Below are 23,140 nucleotides of genomic sequence, written 5' to 3'. Positions count from 1 at the left end.
AAAAATGTTAATAGTCAATAGTAAGTGAACATGTCTAGACTGTTGTTTTAAAATGGATTATAAACTACTACAATATGGGAAAACTTGGAGAATATGGAAGACTTAAGAGCAAGCATTATCCTCTTAATAAAATAGTAATAGTGAGCTACACAGCATGTCTATACATCACTGTAAACAAGAAAGGAAGAAAGAATCTAATTTTTATCTCCAGCTCTTCCATTAACTTGGGTCATGATGGAGCCTCAGATTTGCATGTGCTCCTGACAAGAGTCTGATTCTTTTCTAGACATAGAATTTTTCTACTCATAGCTTCTGCTCATTTTTCTTACTATAGTATTTTTGGGACCAATTCCATTATGCTCTGTCTCTATTTATATCAGTGATCGCTACAAAAATCCCAAGAATCTATAGTCACCACAAAATCATTTGAGTATGCTTCTTGTAGGATTCTTATCTCCCCAAACTAGTTCCAACGAGATCTCAGCCTTGCTCCACCAGATTGATTGCATAATTAGTGTTATATGAATGTAAACTTCTTGGAGTATCTTTATTTCTTGCATTATAATTCACTCATGAGTCTGTACTTCATTTTTTTCTAACCTCACTCACTCTCCTCTTTAAACCTAAAACATCTTCACTAGTTCCCCAAATATTCACAGTAAATAAGCAACAAAATCTATTCTCTTTTTATATTTGTATTATTTTCTTACTCTGATGAAAAAAGATTCTCTTTTAGCCCTGTCAGGTGTCAACTCTCCTCTTCCTATTCCCTGTGCAAAACTAGATTCCAGTGAAATAAATACTGTCATTTCAATATGTTACTACTTATCAATGATTTCTTTCTCTTCCATAATTCCTCCAGCTTTAGATTTCATATTTGTTACTGGATTGATTTCACAATTTGGTCATTTCCTGATCCCTGATCCCACCTTTTTTCTTCTTCTCACTATCATTCCCTGAACAGTGTCAACTTAATTCTTGATGATAAAATTAATGCCATAGATTAATGTCTATTATTTTGTTTCTCATTTCCTTGATCTCCTCCTCCCCACAATATACTTATTTCTAATTTACCTCATTACCTCTGTGACTTTATTTTACACTTGACATTGTAATGTTAATGAGCCTTGACTTCTCCACAAACTGTTATATGTTTTCCCTTTCTCTCTGTCACAGCTTGCTAATAGTGCTACAATTCTGACTATCTTACAAAGACCGCTAATCTACAGTTCTTAGCAATTTTCCTTAGTCTGCACTTGCTTATCTCATTACTCTTTACATGGCTTAAATCTACTTTCCATCAACATACTCATGCCTTGCTATGTGTTTTCCATCCTCATCCAGGCACCTGACTCTCCACCTACACTCCTGGACATGGGCAGCCAATACGATGGAGAAAACTCACCCAAACTTGCTGACTGGGTTCATAGTTTAATGATCACCATTATTATGTAGATTTTATTTTTCCCCAATTAATCCCACATTGTTTGACCCTACTGTTTTTTTCCACTTTCCTACATGAAAACGTCTATTTTTCATTTTGTTAGCATATATGCTAAATATAAAGATTTCAACATGAGGGGCTGGGAAGGTGACTCAGTGGTAGAACGCTTGCCTTGCATGCATGAGGCCCTGGGTTGGATTCCTCAGCACCACATAAGCAGAAAAAGCCAGAAGTGGCGCTGTGGCTCAAGTGGTAGAGCACTAGCCTTGAGCTGAAGAGCTGAGAGACAGTGCTCAGGGTCAACGTTCAGCCCCCATGACTGACCAAAAAAAAAAAGAAGAGATTTAATCATGACGGTTTAATACATTCATATAATGAATTTTGATCAAATGTACCCATTCCATTAGTTACTTTTATCATGCCTTTCCTATCTGTTCTTCCTTTCCTTTCCACATGCCTAATATTCACCTTGCACTGTCGTTGCCTCCCCTGACTGCTCTGATTCCATATATGAGAGAAAAAAATGCAATAATTTTGTTAGAGAGACTTTCTTCATTCAATATGAGTGTCTCCAGTTTCCCTGAATTTTCTGGGGAAAAAAAATCACATCATTTTTTTTTGAGAAGATTATTTTATACCTGGCCCTTTTGTCTCAAATCTACCACTCAACATCCCTTCTCATATCATTCTATATTGATGTCTGTGACTACCATTAAATTTACACAAGAGGAATGTAGTATCTGCTTTCCTTTTCCACCATTCCTCTTGCTTTGAACTCTTCTTTCAGTTCATTCTTCTCTACCCTGTAGCTTTAATTTCCCCTTTCTTGTGAACCTAATGTGAAGGAAAACACACAGATAACGTCAAGTTTAAAGTATCATTTGGAAGTAAAGCCTTATTTTTTTATTCTCATTAATACAGAAAAAATAACCAACAAGATACTTCTTGAATCCATTTTATACCTCTATAACTCCAGTAACAATCCCACTTCTTCATTCATTTCTCTAGTCGGATTCTTTTGAAAATTAGTTGGCTTCTGGATGTAACTATTTTTCTACTCTTTCAGAATTTCACCACTTTGGATTTTGCTCCCACTGCTCCACAAAACTTTTCTTATAACCTTTGCCAATGATGAAATCAATGGTCAATTCTCAATCGTGATTTTACTTGACCTAGCCCCTTCACTCCATATATTGATCATTTTCTTCACCTCAAAGCAATCTTTATTTGACTCCCAGGGCTCTACATTCATCCAACATGTTTTCTTCTCCTTTCCAAGAAGTCATTGGTCTTGACTGATTATATGGTTATTTCTATTACTTTGATATTTCCATTATTCGTGGACATTTTTTCCAAATAAACACCATTTCTCTAGTGATTATAATGATTTCAATATAACTATATTCTGCATTTGCCTTTCTACTGAATGTCAGCTTCTTATCACTGTTTCCATCGAAATATTATGCATTTGAAGTCTAAGAGCAACTTAGACTGAAAAGCAAAGCTAACCCAACACCTAAACAGACAAAAGAAAACTTATGCCTCCAATCTTTTCCCACCATCAGAACTACAGCTCCATTGTTTCAGTTGCTCACACCAAAACTTCAAAATATTACCATCCTATCAGAAAATCTTGTCTTTGAAACCTTCAAGCTCCATGGTTTGCAAGCACTTGCCATGACTTCCTAGCATCATTTTTATCCAAATCTCCATTGTCTTTTACTTTATTTGTTGAGGTAGCTTCTGGAGCACTCCCTCCCTCCCTCCCTCCCCCCTCCCTCCCTCCCCCCCTCCCTCCCTCTCTCCCTCCCTCCCTCCCTCCCTCCCTCCCTCCCTTCCTCCCTTCCTTCCTTCCTTCTTTCCTTCCTTCCTTCCTCCCTTCCTTCCTTCCTTCCTTCCTTCCTTCCTTCCTTCCTTCCTTCCTTCCTTCCTTCCTTCTTTCTCTAAAGTTTATTCTGCACAAAATGAGCAGAGTATTATGCTCAAAGTGGCTCCTGTTGCTTCCCATCTAGCATCTTGAAGAGATTTCAACTTAGAAATTTCTTGTGAGCTTCCTAGTTTCTTTCTGTTGTTTACATTTTTATGGATTCCAGAGATACTGTACTTTCAGAAGCATCTAGAAGATTCTTTTGTCTCTTCATACTGTTTAGATTCAGCCATGAGAGGCTCTAGGCAGTTATGTGTGGGCAGAAGGGAGCGACTCCAGAGGTTCTCCTCACTTCTGCTTACTCAAATATTGAGCTGGGCCTCAGCTGCTGTCCACAGCTCACCACATTCATCTTGAATATACATTTTTCTAATGTGGGAGGGAGAAGGGAAATAACAAAATGCTGAAATAAGGATACAGGATGACTCATTGTTACAATGAGATGTACAAGACACACTTTATAGGGTAGGGGTGGGGAGGGAGGCGTTGGGGAGGTGGGGAGAAAAGGGATGGTAGGGGGAAAACAAAGGAGGGATAGGAAATGGACTCATTACCTTGCTCATGTAACTGTAACCCCTCTGTACAGTATCTTTACAATAAAATCTATATTTAATTTTAAAAATGATGCTGGTTGTTAGGAAATGGAAAGACTTGGAAAAAATTATAAGTGAAGTAAGCCAGGCCCAAAGAAACATAGGTTCCCATGGTTTCCCTTATTTGCAATAACTAGTATATGTCTGAGACAAGCAGAACAGGTCAGATAAGTTGATGTTAGGTGAAATGAACCCCAAGTTAAGGACTCAAATGGCTATTCTTTTTTGCTATTGTTTCTAACATATTTATAATATATTTCTTTGTTGTTTTGTATGTCCCTCCCCCACGGAATAACTCCTGTTTTCACTGTATTTAATGTTGATATAATTTATGGAGGGGAAGGGAAAAAAACAAATCGTTTAACTAGGGATACAGGTGGACCCATTGCAACAATGAGATGTACAAGTTGTTATGTTGAAAAAACGAACTTAACAACTTTGGTGGGGGATGGGGGGGAGGACCGGATGGAGAGGAGGGAGGAGTATGGGAAGGGAGGGAAAGGGAAACAAGGAGGAGGCAGCAATGCTTGATAAGAAATTTATTCATTATCTTGCCCATGTAATTGTAACTCCTCTGTATGGTATTCTCCCAATTAAAATAAACAAACAAACAAATAAATATGCTGGTTTCCTTATAACTTTTCTGGGCCTCAGTACAGATGCCTCCTGTGGTTAATATTACTGATGTTATAGTATTTCATAGTAGACTTTTATTTGTTTGTTTTTGTGCCAGTACTGGGACTTGAACTCAATGCCTGGGTCTGGGTGCTGTTCCTTAATTTTTATTTTATTTTATTTTGGTCAGAGGGTTTGAACTCTGGGCCTGGGACATTGCCCCTGAGCTCTTCAACTTAAGGCTAGTGCTCTACCATTTGAACCACAGCATCACTTCTGGTTTTCTAGTGATTAATTGGAGATAAGAGTCTCATAGACTTTCCTGGCTGAGCTGGCTTTGAACCATGATCCTCAGATCTCAGCCTCCTGAATAACTAGGATTACAGGTGTGAGCCACTGATGCCTGGCCCTTAGTTTTTGATTGTTATTTTTCAAGACTAGCTCTCTACCATTTGAGCCACACCTCTACTTCCTTTTTTAAATTTATTTTTTTCCTTTGGTAGTTAGTTGGAGATACTAGTCTCACAGAATTTTCTGACCAGGCTATCTTCAGTCTGCAATCCTTAGATCTCAGCTTGTTGAGTAGCTAGATTACAGGTGTCAAGTTTATTTACATGCTTATACACAGTACATTTATAAAACTATCCTTAAAGTATTGTTTCAGTAGTTTATGTGTACCCTGTTGCTGAGACTATGATCTGTACATTTGTCAATTAAGTTAAAAGAAACATCACTAGATGTGATATAGAAGGAAATAAAAGATTGTCAACCCTTTTCTGGTGTCTCTGAGCTTGTGGTATGTTCTCTCATGTGTTTCTAATCAAACCACTGAGTTTCTTGTTTTCTTTTTTGACCTATTAGGGATTTTATACTCACAATGTATTCTCTTTCTTATTTAGATTTCTCCTTCTTATTTAGATCTTCACATAAAGCCATTTTCTCAGTGGAACTTTCTATAAACAATACTCAGAATTGAAGGTCTCATACCAAGGACATGCATTTGCTTTAATTAATTCTATTATATAACACACTCTGTGTTTTTCCTTATCAGAGTTTTATTTTGTCTTGTGTTTTTCCATGTTGTAGATCAAACCCAGAGTTTTGTACTTACTAGACAAGTGGTTTACCACCGACCAACATGAAAACCCCAAACTTTCAAACTCTTGCTAATAGAATGTATGCTTGAGTAGAGCAAGGATTTGTGGCTAGGTGAAGTGACTCTTTCTTGTAATGTTTGTAATCCTTGCTTTTGGAGCAAAGAGGTTCAAGACCAACCGGAATAAAAAGTTTACAAGACCCCCTCTCAAACATTAAAAATGGGCTTATCCTAGAATTTGAAAGCACAAATAGAATTATAGTTCAGTCTGGTCAGTGCATAAAAGTAAGACTCTAATGAAGAAGTAAAGTAAAAATGGCTTGAAAACTGACTTAAGTAGTAAAGTTCCCAGCTAGCAAACCCAAAGACCCAGGTTCAGACCTAAGTGCTGTGAAAAGAAGGAATTTGTTTCTTATCTTCATTGAGAATCCTAGTTTTTAGAATAACCTTCGGCTCAGAGTAAATAGGGAATGAATGAATAAATGAGCAAGAACACAGAAAAATCCTATATAATATTTAACAGGAAAGAAAATGTTTTCTGCTGATGACATCACAAAAATGGTATTTGAGAATCACCTTAAAAAGTGGCATAAGTAAAGAGCTTTCCCCAGCTCTCTTTAATAAACAGAATCTAACTTGGGGTAAAGTACAAAGAATATAATCTGATGCTAAGCAAAATGAACCCCAAGATAGGGACACAAGAGGTTTTATCTTTGTTGCTGTTATTTTAATGTACTGTGTGATTTTTTTTGTTTCTTTGTATATTCTTCCCCCATGGTACAACCCCTGTTGTCACTGTATTTGATTCTGGTGCCCTGAATGTTGTATATACATTTTTCTAATGTGGGGAGGGGAAGGGAAATAACAAAATACTGAAATAAGGATAGAGGATGACCCACTGTAACAATGAGATGTACAGACAGTATGTTGAAAACTAATTTTACAAGTTTGCGGGTGGGGCGGGGTGTGGGAGAGGGGAGAGAGGAGTTGGGGTGGTGGGGAGGAAATGGATAGTAGGGAAAAAACAAAGGAGGGGGTAACAATGTTCCATAGGAGATGGATTCATTACCTTATGTAACTGTAACTGTAACCCCTCTGTATAGTATCTTTACAATAAAAATATATATATTAAAAATAAAAAAGTACAAAGAAGGCTTGGAAGCAGAAGAAAGTGATTATCTGATGATAGGCTGAGGTTAGAAAATGGAGAACCATAATGCCAGCTAAAACAAACCAAAACATATTCTTCCTGTAGAAAATAGTAGAAGTGTGATGGTCAGAATTCCATTCTTGATTGACGTGGGGAGAGGTACAGAGAGTTTTAAAAGTTATGCTGGAGTTGGTAAGGAAACTCTGAAATTGTTAAGTCCTAAACCTCTGCAGTTGTGGTGAGCATAGAGAAGAGAGATGTAAGGTGCATTGTCTTGCAAGCATTTACTGGCCCACTGAGGACAATAACAGCACAGGAGTCGTTTGTGAGAGCTGATCTCATAATTAACACCTGACCCATATCAACCCAAAGTACTTTATTTCTTTGTTCTAATCTCATCTGGAATTTAAACAGTAAAACTGTTTAGTTTTTTTTTTTGATTCAATTCATTAGCCAGAAATACTCCATGATATGCTGTAGGTAGAAAGTACTTATCGCGGGCTAGTTGCCTGTCATTTTGAGCCTATTTAATATGAAGATAGCAAACTGAACATCTGCCGATGAGCCTGATGTAGATCCCAGCATTGGCTGTTATTGCAGATTAAGAGGTGCAGGAAGACCATCCTTAATGGTGGGTGGCAACCAGGCCAGGCATGGTACATTTGAAATCCTTCCTGCCCTTAGTTGGCCATGGCTCATTTGTCCTCAAGTAATGCCCAGGGCCGACTTTTCTGGTGCTGGTTATTGTGTTGGGAGCCCCAGGATGCCAATATGCAATGCATTTCATACTATGATGAAAACAAACCCTGAAGTGATGCCTTTGATAACATTGCATCTAAAATGAAAGGGAATAGAGGAAGGGAGAAAGGCTTTGTAAAATTTTGCTCTTAATAACAATTGTCACCTATTTAATTTGCCGAAACATTAGGGAGAGAAATTTAGATTTGCTAGTTACCAAGGTAAGTGTTCAAGTTCGAGACTATCTATCTATCTATCTATCTATCTATCTATCTATCTATCTATCTATCTATCTATCTATCTATCTATCTATCTGTCTGTCTGTCTGTCTGTCTGTCTGTCTGTCTGTCTATCTATCTATCTATCTATCATCTATCTATCGTCTCTTCAATGGAGCTATAGGATAGCAGATGAACACAACTATAGATGTTTGTGCTCCAATAAGAGAAGTATTATGAATTATATAAGTGCAAGAGATAAAATATACAACTCTGCCTGAGGAAATTCCAGATTTGAGAATGTTTGATCTGACTGTGAAGCACTGTAAGAACTTTTCTTTGACTAAAGCAAAGAACAGGTATTCCATGAAGAAGCTCTGAGTTAGCACTGGCACAAAGGCTACATGAGTATATGGCATGTTCAAGAAATAGAATGAATTGTATCTAGGTATCTTAAATTCTTGAGAAGCAGAGGAAAAGAATTTTGAATCACTTTTTGGAAAAGTAATGATTTTGGATTTCCTGGAACCAGTCATATGTTTTTAGCTGAAATACACATATTAGTTTTGCACTGATGGTTTTATACCAACCCTTTGAATACATTATTTGAATTTTATTGATGGCATAGTTAGTACCATAGAGAGTTTCATAGCAAAAGAACTAGCCTTGGAATTTACATTTGAATCTACTACTTACACCTCATGTAATTTCAAAATCAGGTGCCATATTTTGAGTGGAGAAGGAATTGTGAAATACATTATGTATATATATATATGTGTGTGTGTGTGTGTGTGTGTATATACTATATACTATATATATATACATTATGTATATATATACCATATATATAGTGTGTGTGTGTGTGTGTATATGCTTCTGGGGGGTTGTATAGGTAAGGGATAAGGGCATATAGCTATTGAGAAGACTGAAGGTGACTGTTTTTCAATTAATTTAGACCTTGAGATTTTAATTATTTAGATAAATTGAAAGCACCACGGTAAATTTATAAACTGATCATTTGTAATTTCAGTGTATCTTCTATGGTGGTAGGCAGTGGCAGTAGACAAAGGAGAAGACAGTTACTCACTTTTGGAAGTGAGAAATGAATTCTGTAAGAACTACAGTATCAACTGGGTGTTGGTGGCTCATACCTGTAATCTTAGCTACTCAGTAGGCTGAGATCAGAGGGTTATTCTTTGAAGCCAGACTGAGAAGGTAAATTTGTGAGACTCTTTTTTTTTAATTTAAATTTTTATTTTTTTGTGAACATACTGTACAGAGGGGTTACAATTACATGGACAAGATAATGACGAGACTCTTATCTCCAAAAAACTACTCAGAAAAAGTCAGAAGTAGGACTGTGGCTCAAATGGTAGAGTGCTAGTCTTGAATCCAAAGAAGCTCAGGTAATGTGCCCAAGCCCTGATTTCAATGTCCAGGACCAGCACAATAAAGAGGAAAGAAAGAAAGACAGATGGACAGAAGGAAGGATGGAAGGAAGGAAGGAAGGAAGAAAGGAAGGAAGGAAGGAAGAAAGAAAGAGAGAAAGAAAGAAAGAGAAAGAAGGAAAAAGGAGAAACTTCACTTGAGAGTATTAATGTGATTAGTTATACCACAGAAATTTGTTTTCTTTTCTTCCCGACTGCAGATTTAAAAAAGTACAATCTCTTTCATTATTTCTAAACTGTGAGAACAGAATAAAAAAAAAATATATTATATATATTTCAAAGTGGCTGAACAAGTTTACACTCCCACCAACAATGCAGTAGAGTTCCTTTCTGTCCACATCCCTTCCAGCATCTGTTGTTGTTAGAGTTCTTGATTTTTGCCATTCTAACTGGGGTGAGGGGGTATCTCAGTGTTGTTTTGATTTGCATTTCTTTTATGGCTAGAGAGGTTGAGCATTTCTTCATGTGTCTATTGGCCATCCTTTTTTCCTCTTCAGAGGAGTTTCTCTTTAAGTCTTTAGCCCACATATTTACCAGTCAGTTGTTTCTTTGAGGATTTGTTGTTGGGGGATTTAATTTTTTGAGTTCCAAGTATATTTTAGATATGAGACCCTTGTCCGTTGTATGGCTAGTGAGGATCTTCTCCCAATCTGTGGGCTTTCTATTGATCTTGCTAGCTATATCCTTTGCCCTGCAGAAGCTCTGCAACTTCATGCAATCCCATTTGTCCAACCTTTCTTTGATTTGTTGTGTTTTTGAGTCTCTATTAAGAAAATTTTGGCCCATGCCAAGGAGACCTAGGGTTTCTCCTATTCCATCCTGTAATATTTTCAGTGTATCTGTTTTGACTTTAAGGTCTTTGATCCATTTGGAGTTGATTCTGGTACAAGGTGGTATATAAGGATCTAGCTTTAGTTTTCTACAAGTAGTAAACCAATTTTGTCAGCACCATTTACTGAAGAGGCTGTCTTTCTTCCATTCTATTTTTTTAGCTCCCTTATCGAAGATTAGATGGCTGTAGGTCTGTGGGTTCATTTCTGGGTTTTCAATTCTATTCCATTGGTCCTGAGGTCTGTTCTTGTGCCAGGACCAAGCTGTTTTGATTACCATGGCTTTGTTGTAGAGTTGGAAATTTGGTATTGATATTCCTCCAGCACTGTTCTTTTTGTTGAGGATCATTTTTGCTATTCAGGGTCTTTTATTGTTCCATATGAATTTTTGGATTGAAGAATGAGGTTGGAATATTGATAGATATCTCATTGAATTTGTAGATAGCTTTGGGAATTATTGCCATTTTCACGATGTTGATCCTTCCAATCCAGGAGCATGGGAGGTTTTCCACTTTCTAAGTTCTGTTTTGATTTTCTTTTTCAGGTTTTTAAAGTTTTCATCATAGAGGTCCTTCACTTCTTTGGTTAAGTTAATTCCTTAGTATTTTATTTTTTGGGGGGCTATTACAAATAGAGTTGCTTTCCTGATTTCAGCCAGGCTTTTCTTATTGTTAGCATACAGAAAAGCCATTGATTTTTGAGGGTTAATTTTATACCCTGCTACTTTGCCAAAGTTTTGAATCAGCTTGAGTAATTTGGGAGTGGAGTCGATGGGATTCTTTAAATACAAGATCATGTCATCTGCAAAGAGGGAGAGTTTTGCTTCATCTTTCCCTATTTGGATCCCTTGTCCCATTTGTTAGGAAATGGAAAGACTTGGAAAAAATTATATTAAGTGAAGTAAGCCAGGCCCAAAGAAACATAGGTCCCATGGTTTCCCTTATTTGCAATAACTAGTATATGTCTGAGACAAGCAGAAATGGTCAGATAAGTTGATATTAGGCGAAACGAACCCCAAGATAAGGATTCAAATGGCTTTTCTTTTTTGCTATTGTTTGTAACATATTTATAAGATGATTTCTTTGTTGCTTTGTATGTCCCTTCCCCACGGTATAACCCTTGTTTTCACTGTAGTTGATGTTGGTATAATTTGGGGAGGGGAAGGGAGAAAACAATTTGTTTAAATAGGGATGCAGGTGGACTCATTGCAACAATGAGATGTACAAGATGTTATATCAAAAAATGAACTTTACAACTTTGGTGGGGGGGTGCTGGATGGGGGAGATTGTAAGGGATGGGAAGGAGAAGCAAAGGAGGAGGCAACCATGCTTGGTAAGAAATGTACTCATTACCTTGCTCATGTAATTGTAACCCCTCTGCCCTCTGTATGGTATTTTCACAATAAAAAAAAACTTATCAATTAAAAATAATAAAATAAAATATATATTTCACTTCACCTATTGACTCACATTCAGCTCCAGAGTCCATCTTTCCTCTTTGTCAACCATGTGGGCGGAGGGGAGGGAGAAGTAAAAGGGTGGAAATGAGGGAGAGGAGAAAGAGAAGTAGAAGGAGAGAGGGCATGGCTGCAAAGGATATAATGCTTTACCTTTATGCAATCTTTTACCAGGAAAAGAACATACTGCCCAGAACAAGGAAACTCTTATTTGGGGTGAAGTAACATTACAGCCAATTGATTTGCCTGGTTAGAGAAAAGTTAGGAAGTTAAAAATGGAAAGACTTGGAAAAAATTATATTAAGTGAAGTAAGCCAGGCCCAAAGAAACATAGGTCCCATGGTTTCCCTTATTTGCAATTACTAGCATATGTCTAGGATAATCCTACCAGACAAGCATAAAAAGTCAAAAGCTATGTAATATGACCATATAAGGTGATGCTAAGTAAAATAAACCCCAAGATATGGACACAAGAGATGTTTTCTTTGTTGTTGTCTTAATGTACTATTGATTTTTTGGTTTCTTTTGTATGTTCTTCCCCCTATGGTATAATTACTGTTGTCACTGTATTTGATTCTGGTGCCCTGCAACTTGTATATACATTTTTCTAATTTGGGGAGGGGAAGGGAAATAACAAAATGCTGAAACAAGGATAAAGGTTGACTCATTGACAATGAGATGTAAAAGACACTGTTGAAAACAAACTTTACAACTTGTGGTTCTTAACAGAACCAAATAGGATTGATAGCTGTTTATATAACTATGGAGGCTTCAAAATGTTCTATAAAGCCTTTGACATTCCTTATTTATAAAGGAAAAGGAGAATTTCCCAACTCTTAAGTTTGAATTGGTCTCTAGATCCATTTCTACCACATACAGCACTGAAAAGATGCAATGGTGGCCTAATACTCAGAGATCTACATCTGCAGTTACTCAAAAGGCTGATAGCAAAAGATCGAATTTCTGCCTAGGCAGAAAAGTCTGAATGACTTCATCCTCATTTAACCAGCAAAAATCCAGGCTAGAAGTATGACTCAGGTGGCAGAGCACCAGCCATGACAGCAAGTAAACAGAATGAGGGTGTAAGAACCTTGTTTCAAGCCCTGATACTGATATTAATAGAAAGAAGAAGAAGAAATGAGTTTTTCAAAGGTGTTACATCATTGGAAACTTCTAAATCAGAGTTCAACAAAATGAATACTAAGAAGCTAGAACATGTATTGTTGGGGGGAGAGGAGAGGTCAACAGAAGGGGAGGCAGACCAAGGCAGAGGAAAGATAGACACAAATAGCCATGATATTCAACATCCATCTGTGAAAGTGTAACTAGATTACTTGAGGAGATGGTGAGACTGGGAAAGATGAGAGAGAATGAAGGAAAGGTGATATTGATCAAGATGCATTGTACTCATAAACATTCCTGTGGAACTAAAACCCCTTTGTACAACTACTTGAAGATAACAAACAAGAGAAAAAAGTAATAATATCACTTTAAAGAGTAGGTCACTCAGGGCACATTTGCTTCTTTTTTATTCATTATTTTGTATCACATACTGGAAGATAAGAGTCTATGAATACTGAAGTGTCCCTATGTGGAAGTTCCAAAGGGAAGGTTCAAATAGCAAGGACCTAAGACTTCCTACCATTTTCCTTTTTCTTCTATATTTTTTTATTGTAAAAATACTATACAGAGGGGTTACAGTTACATGAGCAAGGTAATGAGTACATTTCCTATCCAGCATTGTTGCCTCCTCCTCTGTTTTTCCCCTACCAACCCTTCCCTCCTACCTCCACAACTACATCCCCCTCACCCCCGGCAAAATTGCTTAACTACTTGTAGAAAACTAAAGCTAGATCCTTTATATCACCCTGCACCAGAATCAACTCCAAATGGATTAAAGACTTTGAACTCAAAGCAGACACTCTGAAAACATTACAGGATGGAATAGGAGAAACCCTAGGTCTCCTTGGCACAGGCAGACATTTTCTTAAGAGAGACCCAGAAACACAACAAATCAAAGAAAGGTTGGACAAATGGGATTGCATGAAATTGCAGAGCTTCTGCATGGTTAAGGACATAGCTAGCAAGATCAATAGAAAGCCCACAGATTGGGAGAAGGTCTTCACTAGCCATACAATGGACAAAGGTCTCATATCTAAAATATACTTGGAACTCAAAAAATTAAATCCCCCAACAACAAATCCTCAAAGAAACAACTGCCTAATAAATAAGTGGGCTAAAGACTTAAAGGGAAACTTCTCCGAAGAAGAAATAAGAATCGCCAATAGACACATGAAGAAATTCTCAACCTCTCTAGCCATAAAAGAAATGCAAATCTAAACAACATTGAGATACCACCTCACCCCAGTTAGAATGGCTATAATCAAGAACTCTAATAAGGAGGGGATATGGCCAGAAGGGGACCCTACTGCATTGTTGGTGGGAGTGTAAACTTGTTCAACCACTTTGGAAAGCACTGTGGCAGTTCCTCAAAAGACTACTTCTGTCTTCTATGCATATGTATTGGGAACTGGGTCCTCTAGCACCCAGCAAGTCTCAGATGACCATAGCTGGGACACACGTTTTGATAATTTCGTTTGTAATGTTGTACAGGAATCATGCAGGTAAGCTTCTCCTGAATTTCTGTGCTATAACAATGTTTTGTTTGTTTTTGAAATTTCTGTGGGGTAAGTTCTTATGCAGCAGCAATGCAACTATTTTTCCTACTTCTTGCTTTTTCAGTAAGATGTTAGTGTCATAGTCTTTAGTGCTTACAATACTAAGAAATGGAGCTAGTGACATGGCTGAGGGCATCAAGCACTGGTTCAGTAAGGGTGAAGCATTGAGTCCAAATCAGTACTCCCCAAAAGAGAAGCAAATGTATTTTTTTATTCCCTAACTTTTATACATGAAGGATTATAGCTGCACTTTGTACCTTTTTAGAAAATATTCAGCAACTTAAGAAATTTCTCTTACACTCTATTCCCTGCCCCCAGTTTTCACTTGTAGCAGAATATAATGATGCAATTACAAGGATTTTAGAGGTTCGCATTTATTATATACTTTTACCCTTACAACAGTTGGATGAGGTAGATATTATTGTTCATTTGACATAGGAGGACGAATTTGAGAGCAAAAATTTGTTACTGAAAATTGCACATTGAATAGAAGGGTTACCGTTGCAAATGTCTTAGGATTCCAGTGTAATATTTTATACTATATACAACTGTAATGGATGTGACCATCTAAATTTATTTTCTAGGCCATCTTTGTATCGCTGTCATAGTTTATGTTTTCAATCTGATATTGTGGATCTTTTATTCATCTCCTTTCTCTCAGATTACTGAAGTATGGAAATGGACAAATAGGCTCTGATTACTTTCTTTAGAAGTTCCTTCTTAGAAATCAACTAATTGTTTTTGGCAATAACCAAGTTACTGCATATTATACAGTTTGTCATGTTTTAGACACTAATGAAATAAAAATAATAAAAGCTAGGGCTTTGGCCTCTTTGGCTATTCAGTTTAAGATTTACATAGATCACTTCTATAATTTTATTTGATTTAATTTTTATCTTATATAATTTCACAATAGAATGACCATGTGTATAACATGAAAACAGGATTGTAAAAAAGTAAATATTCCTGTATTCCTTGAATAAAGAATTCAGATTGTATATTTGGTAATAAATTCCAAGTTTTCTACTGTTCAATAAAGAATATGATAAGAATATTCTTAGATTTGGTTTTATTGTTTTGTCCCATATTTATAACATGTTTTCATTGACTAATATTCCAAATTTTATAAGTTCTTTACAGAGCAGTCCTTCATAAGAGCCAGAGTCTAAATAATTTGGGGAGTTTGGGCAGAATGGGTTAAACTGCAGTTAGTGCAATTTTCAGAAAGATGATGTTCAATTCTGGTTTATAACCACTTCTTCAAGGTATTTCCAGACATTATCAGGATAATCTATTATAAGCATTTGGTACAGAATATGAAAATTGAAATAAATTTGTGAACTGTTATATATGCCTTAGAATATTAAATAAAAATAAATGGATATCAATTTCATCTTACTTTTTCTTTTAAATAAAGTGATGGGTACTAAAAGCATTTGTCATCTAGGGAAGCACCGGGGTGAGCCTCAGTTTTCCAATTTATTTGGAATCTTTCTTTCTATGAAAGCATTTCTGAAGGTCATTCTTTCCATTTAATTATTTTAAAACATTGAACATGTCTACAGCAAAACCTTTGTGTAACAGCCTCAAAAGAGTTTTGCATATCAGTAGTCCCCTCGACAACACTGCCAAATAAAAAATTTTATTTGCTCAATATTGTAGCTTGTTGCCGGGCGCTGGTGGCTCACGCCTGTAATCCTAGCTACTCAGGAGGCTGAGATCTGAGGATCACGGTTCAAAGCCAGCCCGGGCAGGAGAGACTGTGAGACTCCTATCTCCAATAAACCACCAGAAAACCGGAAGTGGCGCTGTAGCTCAAGTGGTAGAGCGCTCGCCTTGAGCTGAAGAGCTGAGGGACAGCGCCCAGGCCCAGAGTTCAAGCCCCACGACCGACAAAAAAAAAAAAAATTGTAGCTTGTTAACATATTGTAGGACTCCTAACCACTAATCTTTGCCAAGGATCAAAGGAGAGTTTTTCCTTATAATTAAATGACACTCCACACCTTGGTTATAAAACAATTGAAATCTTTAATATGAATAGAATCCAAATTATAGAGGCAGTAGATGTAAGGATAATTGCAGGTTTCATAGTGCCCACACCAGCATTTGCCTCTCCTTCATCTGAACTTTAGCATGTTCAATTTGAATTCCCTGTGTTGCTCTTCAGATAAATGCATCAAGTGATGCTTCCTAATGACCGTGTTACATGCTCTGCTGTGTTCTAAATGTCTTCATTTCTTCTGAGGCTCCCTGAACATCCAAAATGAAATGGCTCATTTACAGATTGTTTCAGCATCACACTCTTGGAGAACTAAGTAAAGGGTGGAAAGTAACCAGTAATAGTAACTTTCAAGTGTGTGTGTGTGTGTGTGTGTGTGTGTGTGTGTGTGTGTGTGTGTGTGTGTGTGTGTGTGTGTGTGTAGTGTTAGTACTGAGGCTTCAACTCAAAGCCCAGTTGCTGTCTTACAACTTTTTGTTCAAGGCTGGTATACAACCACTTTAGACAAACCTCCACTTGTAGGTTTTTTCTGATTAATTGGAGATAAGTCTCCTGGACTTTCCTGTCTGGATTGGCTTTGAAACTCAATCCTCAGATTGAAGCCTTCTGAATATGTAGGATTACAGATGTGAGTAACTTTCAAAATGTTAAGCATGCTTCCTCTTAAACAGAAATTGTAGTTACTGTCATACATTCCTTCAACAACTTTTATTTGGGCAAGAATTTATGTACAATGTCTGTTCTTTTGTTTTTTATTTCAATACTTTGACAAATGAAGATGAGGTGTTGGCAGCAAAGTCCTTCTTTACTTCATTATCAAAATAGTTAAAATATCTCGATTTGAAGGTCTTTTAAAGCTGTATCAATATCTCAGTCCCATCTTATCTGTAGAAGACAGTGTTATTAGTTCACCATGTTCCTTGTAGTTTTTTTTCTTCCTAGGGGCACAGAAAGACTATGTTTTCTCTAACTATAACCAGAGGTTGGAGCTAGTTATGGCAAATAAATTGTGAGAGCAAAGAGTGTGAATTGAAGATCAAGCATAGAACAACAGCACTCCACACATTTCACGTGTCAAACTACAAAGTATCAAGGCTCTATGCTGGACACTGGCATAAGCAAAAACTAAGACTTGGAACGTGAAGCTATGGGATTATGGGGATTGTTCGTGAGTTGCGCACAGCAACCCCACTGTGTTCCAGATGTGTGTAGGGTATTTCATATACTAAAAATCCACCCTACCAACCACTCTATCCAAATGTCTCCTTCTTCTGGGACAACTCCAAGGGCTAAACAAGCCTTATGTATTCATTTATTGCCTGCTAACACCTTGTTAAAAGGATGATTCGTGGTCCTCCTTGGCTGGAGAAAATCAGAGCCTACAAGAATAAAAGAGGAGTGAGAGACAGTTAAAAGTTAATGGTTGTTAAATATTTTGTGCTTTAGAATCACTCAAGAAGTTTATGTTAAGTGAAGATTTGCCCCACCTAAGCATCATCTTTTATTTTCAACATGGATATGGTCAAGTAATATTCTACTCATTTTAATATGAATACAAGATGGCACTGATGTGGAAATCTCAAGGAATACACTTTGGGAAGGAATACATAAGGGAAGACCCATAGGTAAGACTTTTTCCTCTTGCAATTTGAACAATATAGGAACTATGGAAAAGGTTTGAATGAGTCTTTCTATTTTTCCAAATTTGAATCATTTAACGCATTTTTCCAGCAGTACAACTTAGTAATGCATACTCCTAGACAATACTCACCATTTTTGGAAACAGTCTTTCTGGTGAAAGGGCCTGTCCTAGGCTTTTTGTGGAGAGATTCTCCCCAAGTGATTTTTAGATGCACAAACGTTTGAAACCATTATCACAGAGGTGATCAGACCTATGAATATATTTATGACTGGCTCAATTCCCTTCACTGAAATGGAACATTGATCTTCCACATCCGTTGAACTCTTTAATCTAGGAGTGAACATGCTACTCCTAGAATTTTTAATAGTTACAATAGGATGTCATCCTGGAACCCACAGAGTGTATCATAACTGATGAAAGTTTATTTATCTAAGGGTTTTTGTTCTTACATTCAATTAAGAAGGAAACAAGTGAGGCACTAAAGGCTCACCCTTTTTCCTATGCACTCAGGAGGCTAAGATCTGAGGACTGTAGTTTGAAGCCAACTTGGACATGAAAGTCAATGAGACTCTTATCTCCAATTAACCACCAAAAAACCTGAAATGGAGCTGTGGCTCCACTGGGAGAGTTCCAGTCTTGACCACAAATATGCAAAGACAGTGCCCATATCCTGAGTTCAGACCCAGGACTAACACAGACATACAAAGTGTTTTGAGGAAATTTTATAGCATAATCAAAGAGTCAATAAGCTAACACAGTGATTATAGCTTTTCAAATCACAATTTGAAAAAAAAGTTATAGAGAAACAGCAATATCAGCTCCATAAGACACTTAATATAACATTTAATTAGCTGTTTGTTGGGTTATTATGTGATACTTCTGATATTCTAGGTCTTAGATGAGATTTTTCCACCTAGGTAGCTTTGTAATAGAAATACCTGTACTTGGATCCACTGGAGTTGGTTCTAGAATTGACACTAGATTAAATGTCAAAATTATGGAATAAGTCTGGATTAAATATTAGAAATCTGGAATAGAAAAGTAAATCTATCTTTAGTTACTCATGGGCTAATAGGAAAGTTATTTTACCTGGGTAATAGCATTCAATTTTGTATGGCTGTAGGGCATTTAAATAAGTACAAGAGAAGTGACAGGTATAGCATAAATACATGCTAGATCATTGAATACCCATAATAACAAGTGACACTGGTTAGTAATATTTTTCCATTTTAGCTGGCAGGAGATTGAAGCTCAGAAAGTCAATAATCAAATAGATAGAAGAGAAGTAGAACTCTACTTGTTGTGAAATGTAGGCAATGTTTCATACATACAGATATATGAATTTTCCTATACTTTGGTCATTTTAATAAGCGATATCCATGGTTCATGAGGAAATTTTCTTATTATTTGCCTAATGGAATTAATTATACAGCACCGAATACCACATGTAATTGTGGTATAATAGGTATAATGGGTCAAGGAATAGTCGCATGACTTCCAGGCTTCTCTTCATACAGTGAAGCTTCACTCTTGTGAAGCTAATGTTCCAAACTACGAGCTTGTACTGCTTAAATTGTACTTATACTATCAAAAGAAATTGATACAAAATTTTTCCTTTGAGTTTATGTTTAATTTTTATGCCTTGGCCTTTAATGCTTTTATTTATTTTTAAGCCTTAAAAGTAATTCATAAATGATAAAAGCAACTTCTTAAATGTTTCCCAACTCACTGCGCAATTTTAGATACTATATTAACAAGGAGATGTCTTTCCAATCATAGGTAGGAGCTTACTCACCCTTCATAGGATTTGAAGCCACGTATATCTCTTATTCTTATTCTTAAACATTGTTGGAAAGAAACTCCTATCTGTCTGGCAAGTTAAGGTCCTTGAACATGAATTGAGGATGAATTACTCTCTTCAAATAGGGGAAAATATGGCAGAAGACCTTGAGTTTTTTCTGAGTCATTTTCTGCTGGATATTCATTTGGAATGACCTGCCATTTCTGATTTACAAGTCCCACGGTAAATTCATGGTTACTCTGCAGGATCTGAATTCCCTCAGCTTCAGAGGAGAGACCTTCTACTTTCCTCTTTCAACAGAGAAAGGAAGTTCTAATTCACTCAATAAGAGAAAGAGTTTGAACTTCCTGTTCATTCTCTGTTGACAAGAAGGAGGGAGGCTGGTACCCAGTGGACAAGCTCACTAGTAGCTGGTACCAATCTATTGGAAGTGACTGCTCTTGTGACCTTGGCTCTTGCACTTTGCTTATTAACATCCCAGAACAGCAGATTTTTGTCCTTCTAATGTGCTTACAGAAAACCTTTACCATATACTGGTGTTCAGCTTTTTCTCCTATGCTGGATGGTTAGGTTAGAGTAGCCACTTTTTTTTGAGGACTCAGTTATCTTCAGTCTAGAGAGAGAAGGAACATTATAACCCTCGTGTCTTTTGAGTCAGTCTATGTTCTTCAGGGCTGGTACTATCACTGTCATTTGGGTCTTCAAGATATATGGTTTTTGCTGAATACTTTAGACTTGAAATTACAATCTAACCACTCTCAATGGACATGCCCCACAAGTAGATTTTGTTTGGCTCAATGTTTTTATTTTTATAAATTTAAGCCAGCTCATAATTGACAGTATGCATACAAATCTACATTTTTATTCTCTCCTGAAAAAAAATAATAGAATATAAGTCTGGCAATGCAAAGGCTACATCAGTGACAACAATCAAATGAAGCTGAATGAAGACTCACATGTGCTCTTCTGTATGTAAAGGCCCAATGATCCTCATGCAGCCCCTGGCTTGAAAATCAAAATGCCATAAGCCTTTCACCATTATATGAGAATTTTCACAGCAAAGAGGTACTCTTTGGTACCTGAATCCTATCTGCACTAGCATTAGCTGGAAGACATGCGTATTATGTTTGCATCTGGCCTTCATATCTTTTTCTTACCTTCTGATCTTTTTGGGCCCTTCAGGTAATTATACCTTTACCTCACACTATGGGAAGAACACTCAGGTACCAAATCTCATCCTGATTCCCTATATTACTGCATTTTTCCAGAGTCCGTTCAAATAGTGAGATTTCTTTAATGTAAAAATCTATTTTGCTTAAACTATTTCTTCATGATCTGTTGTCTGTCTCTCAATACAAAGGAGGAAGAAGAAACAAGAGGGGAATCTTAGCCTTCCTGGGTTCCTACACTAAATCTCAATCTCCTGAAATGGGATGCCCTTTAGAAATGAAGACAAAAGCCAGAAAAAAAAGGAGAAAGGAGAGAGGGAGTTAAAAATTTGTTAGTACAAATGAAATGACATAAAAATATAACTTTATTGATGCTAACAATTTTATGAAGTATAAGACACACTAGTTTACAATGAGACGGAGAACACCATGTAACCCTGGGTGGGGGTGTTTGGTTATTTGATAGAAAATATGCTGTAGGTTCCCTGTTTAAGTTTTTCCTACAGCTTCTACCAGAATGAGCTCTTGTCCCCAGATCATCCTTGGAAACATGTATATACCCTGTAAATGTCTTACCCCAAGTTGATTGGCTGGCTCATGTCATTTGGTCAATCAATGAATGAACTCAGAGGAAACATACTTAAATCCTTAGCTCAATTTAAACTATTGGGTAAGATAAGAGATCTGATTTTAAGCAACGTTCACATACTGACCTTCTAGGGCCCAAGAAGAGTGTTCTCTTCTGAGGCCATTAGAGGCAATAACTCTGGATTCGGGTTCTTCGGGTGTTTTGTCTCCTAGAAATAAATAGTTTTTAAAAAATATCAATAAAGGGGACACAAATCTGGTAGTCCATTAGATGTTAAAAAAGTATGATATTCTCAAATGTTCATGACTTAAAGAGGTTTGGTAAAGATAGCAGTCACCACCCACCGCACTCAGTAATTATAGGATATAAAAGTCATTGTTATTGGATAAATCTGTGAAATGGTGAAGAGCAAGAGCTGAGATCTGGGAAACAGGGGCTTCCAATCGGGTGCCATTTTGTATCCATTGAGTTCCTGACTCTTGGGGAACAGGCTTACAGAGATGTGTCTCCCACTGGGGCTGGGTATGAATCTCTGCCCGGCTCTTGCTTCTAAGGTGACTTTCTCCTTCACAGTAGGTGACACAGCAGCGGCAGGCTGCAGAGGGCTTTCCTCGGTGCTTGGACATTGTGCTGGAAGCTGGAGGGGGACCTGGAGGCCTTTCTGAGCTCTGGAGTTCTGGTGGCTCTTTCAAACGACTTCTCCTCCTCTGAACATGATCCAGACTGAGGTCAGATTGAGAAGAGCAGCTCTCATTCCAGCCAGAACTGGCACTTAGGCTCCTTAAGGGGAGAGCCAACCTCAAGGCCTTCCAGAATTTGGAGCCTGAATGTTTGGACTTTTCTCCCTTCCAGCTGACAAAACATACAGACTCCTTCAGCTGCAGAATGCTTGGGTGTGGATGTTCCAGGGGCCGGTACTCTACCACAATGAGTTTGGTGGCGATGGAGTTCTGACACATGACACCCAGTTTAAATTCCAGCATGCTGATGCTTTTTTCTGTCACATAGTCTGGGCTGAGGACAACAATCATCCGTCGGCTTCTCTGAATGAAATCAAAAACTGCTTCCACTGTATCTATAGGAAAATGGAAACATAGCATAGTAACTTGTGAAAACACCCAGCAGTTCCATGACAGCATTGTCCATCATCATACCAGGGGCAGGTAATGAACAAGATCTTGAAATTATAGGATCTAAGTACTAAATAACGCACCCAGCTGGGAATCTCATCTACATTCCTCTTAATAAGAGCTGCAAAGGATTTAGTACCTTCAAGGATGAAGAAAGATTTGAGTGTAAAGCCTTCTTTACTACTAAAAATGAACAAAAAAAGGTCTGGGAATTAAATTCACAAGCTCTTAAACTACCTAAATTGAGCTGTTTTGTAAATGATTTCTTGTTCAAACTACTGTGATGCTACTCTATATTAAATGACTGGGAGGTTACTCTTGTTCTACAAATAATTCTAAATCTCCACTTAATTTTATCACCTTCATGAGAATAGTTTTCAGGTTATGTGTGTTATCCTATGGATAATATTTAGTTGGCACATGTAACTTTTAATAGTGGTTTTGAACAGCAATAAACAATGCTCCTGACATGATCTGACCAATACAAATTACCACCTTCTAAGACATTGATATATCCTTCCCTCTCTGCAACTTCCCTCCTCCTATCTGTGTTTGTGTATCAAGAATGTGCCCTCAAATGAATTAATGAGGCAAGAATAATGGTAATAAGTATTCGG

General features: G+C 37.2%; 1 protein-coding gene across 3 annotated transcripts in view; it reads right to left on the bottom strand.

Annotated features, from left to right (window-relative positions):
• Positions 1-16,088: 16,088 nt before the first annotated feature.
• Il1rap (interleukin 1 receptor accessory protein) overlaps positions 16,089-23,140 on the bottom strand; it is a 139,134-nt gene continuing 132,082 nt past the window's right edge. The window contains exons 11-12 of one of the 3 annotated variants that reach the window (XR_011373535.1): positions 21,518-22,468; positions 16,089-17,571 (exon numbers count right to left, since the gene is read on the bottom strand). Coding sequence is in view for 2 of the 3 variants with exons in the window: in XM_070029829.1 (XP_069885930.1) it covers positions 21,750-22,468 (719 nt within the window). In the remaining variant the exon portion in view is untranslated. Of the gene's footprint in view, positions 17,572-20,060; positions 22,469-23,140 lie in introns of those variants that run through there. The other 2 variants (XM_070029830.1, XM_070029829.1) reach the window with 2 other exon arrangements.

Source organism: Dipodomys merriami, unplaced genomic scaffold (assembly GCF_024711535.1).
Source record: "Dipodomys merriami isolate MVZ:Mamm:240054 unplaced genomic scaffold, mDipMer1.0.p SCAF_2, whole genome shotgun sequence".
NCBI classification, from domain to species: Eukaryota; Metazoa; Chordata; class Mammalia; order Rodentia; family Heteromyidae; genus Dipodomys; species Dipodomys merriami.
Note: the sequence above shows the minus strand (reverse complement) of the source record. Positions and strands in the feature narration are given on the sequence as shown.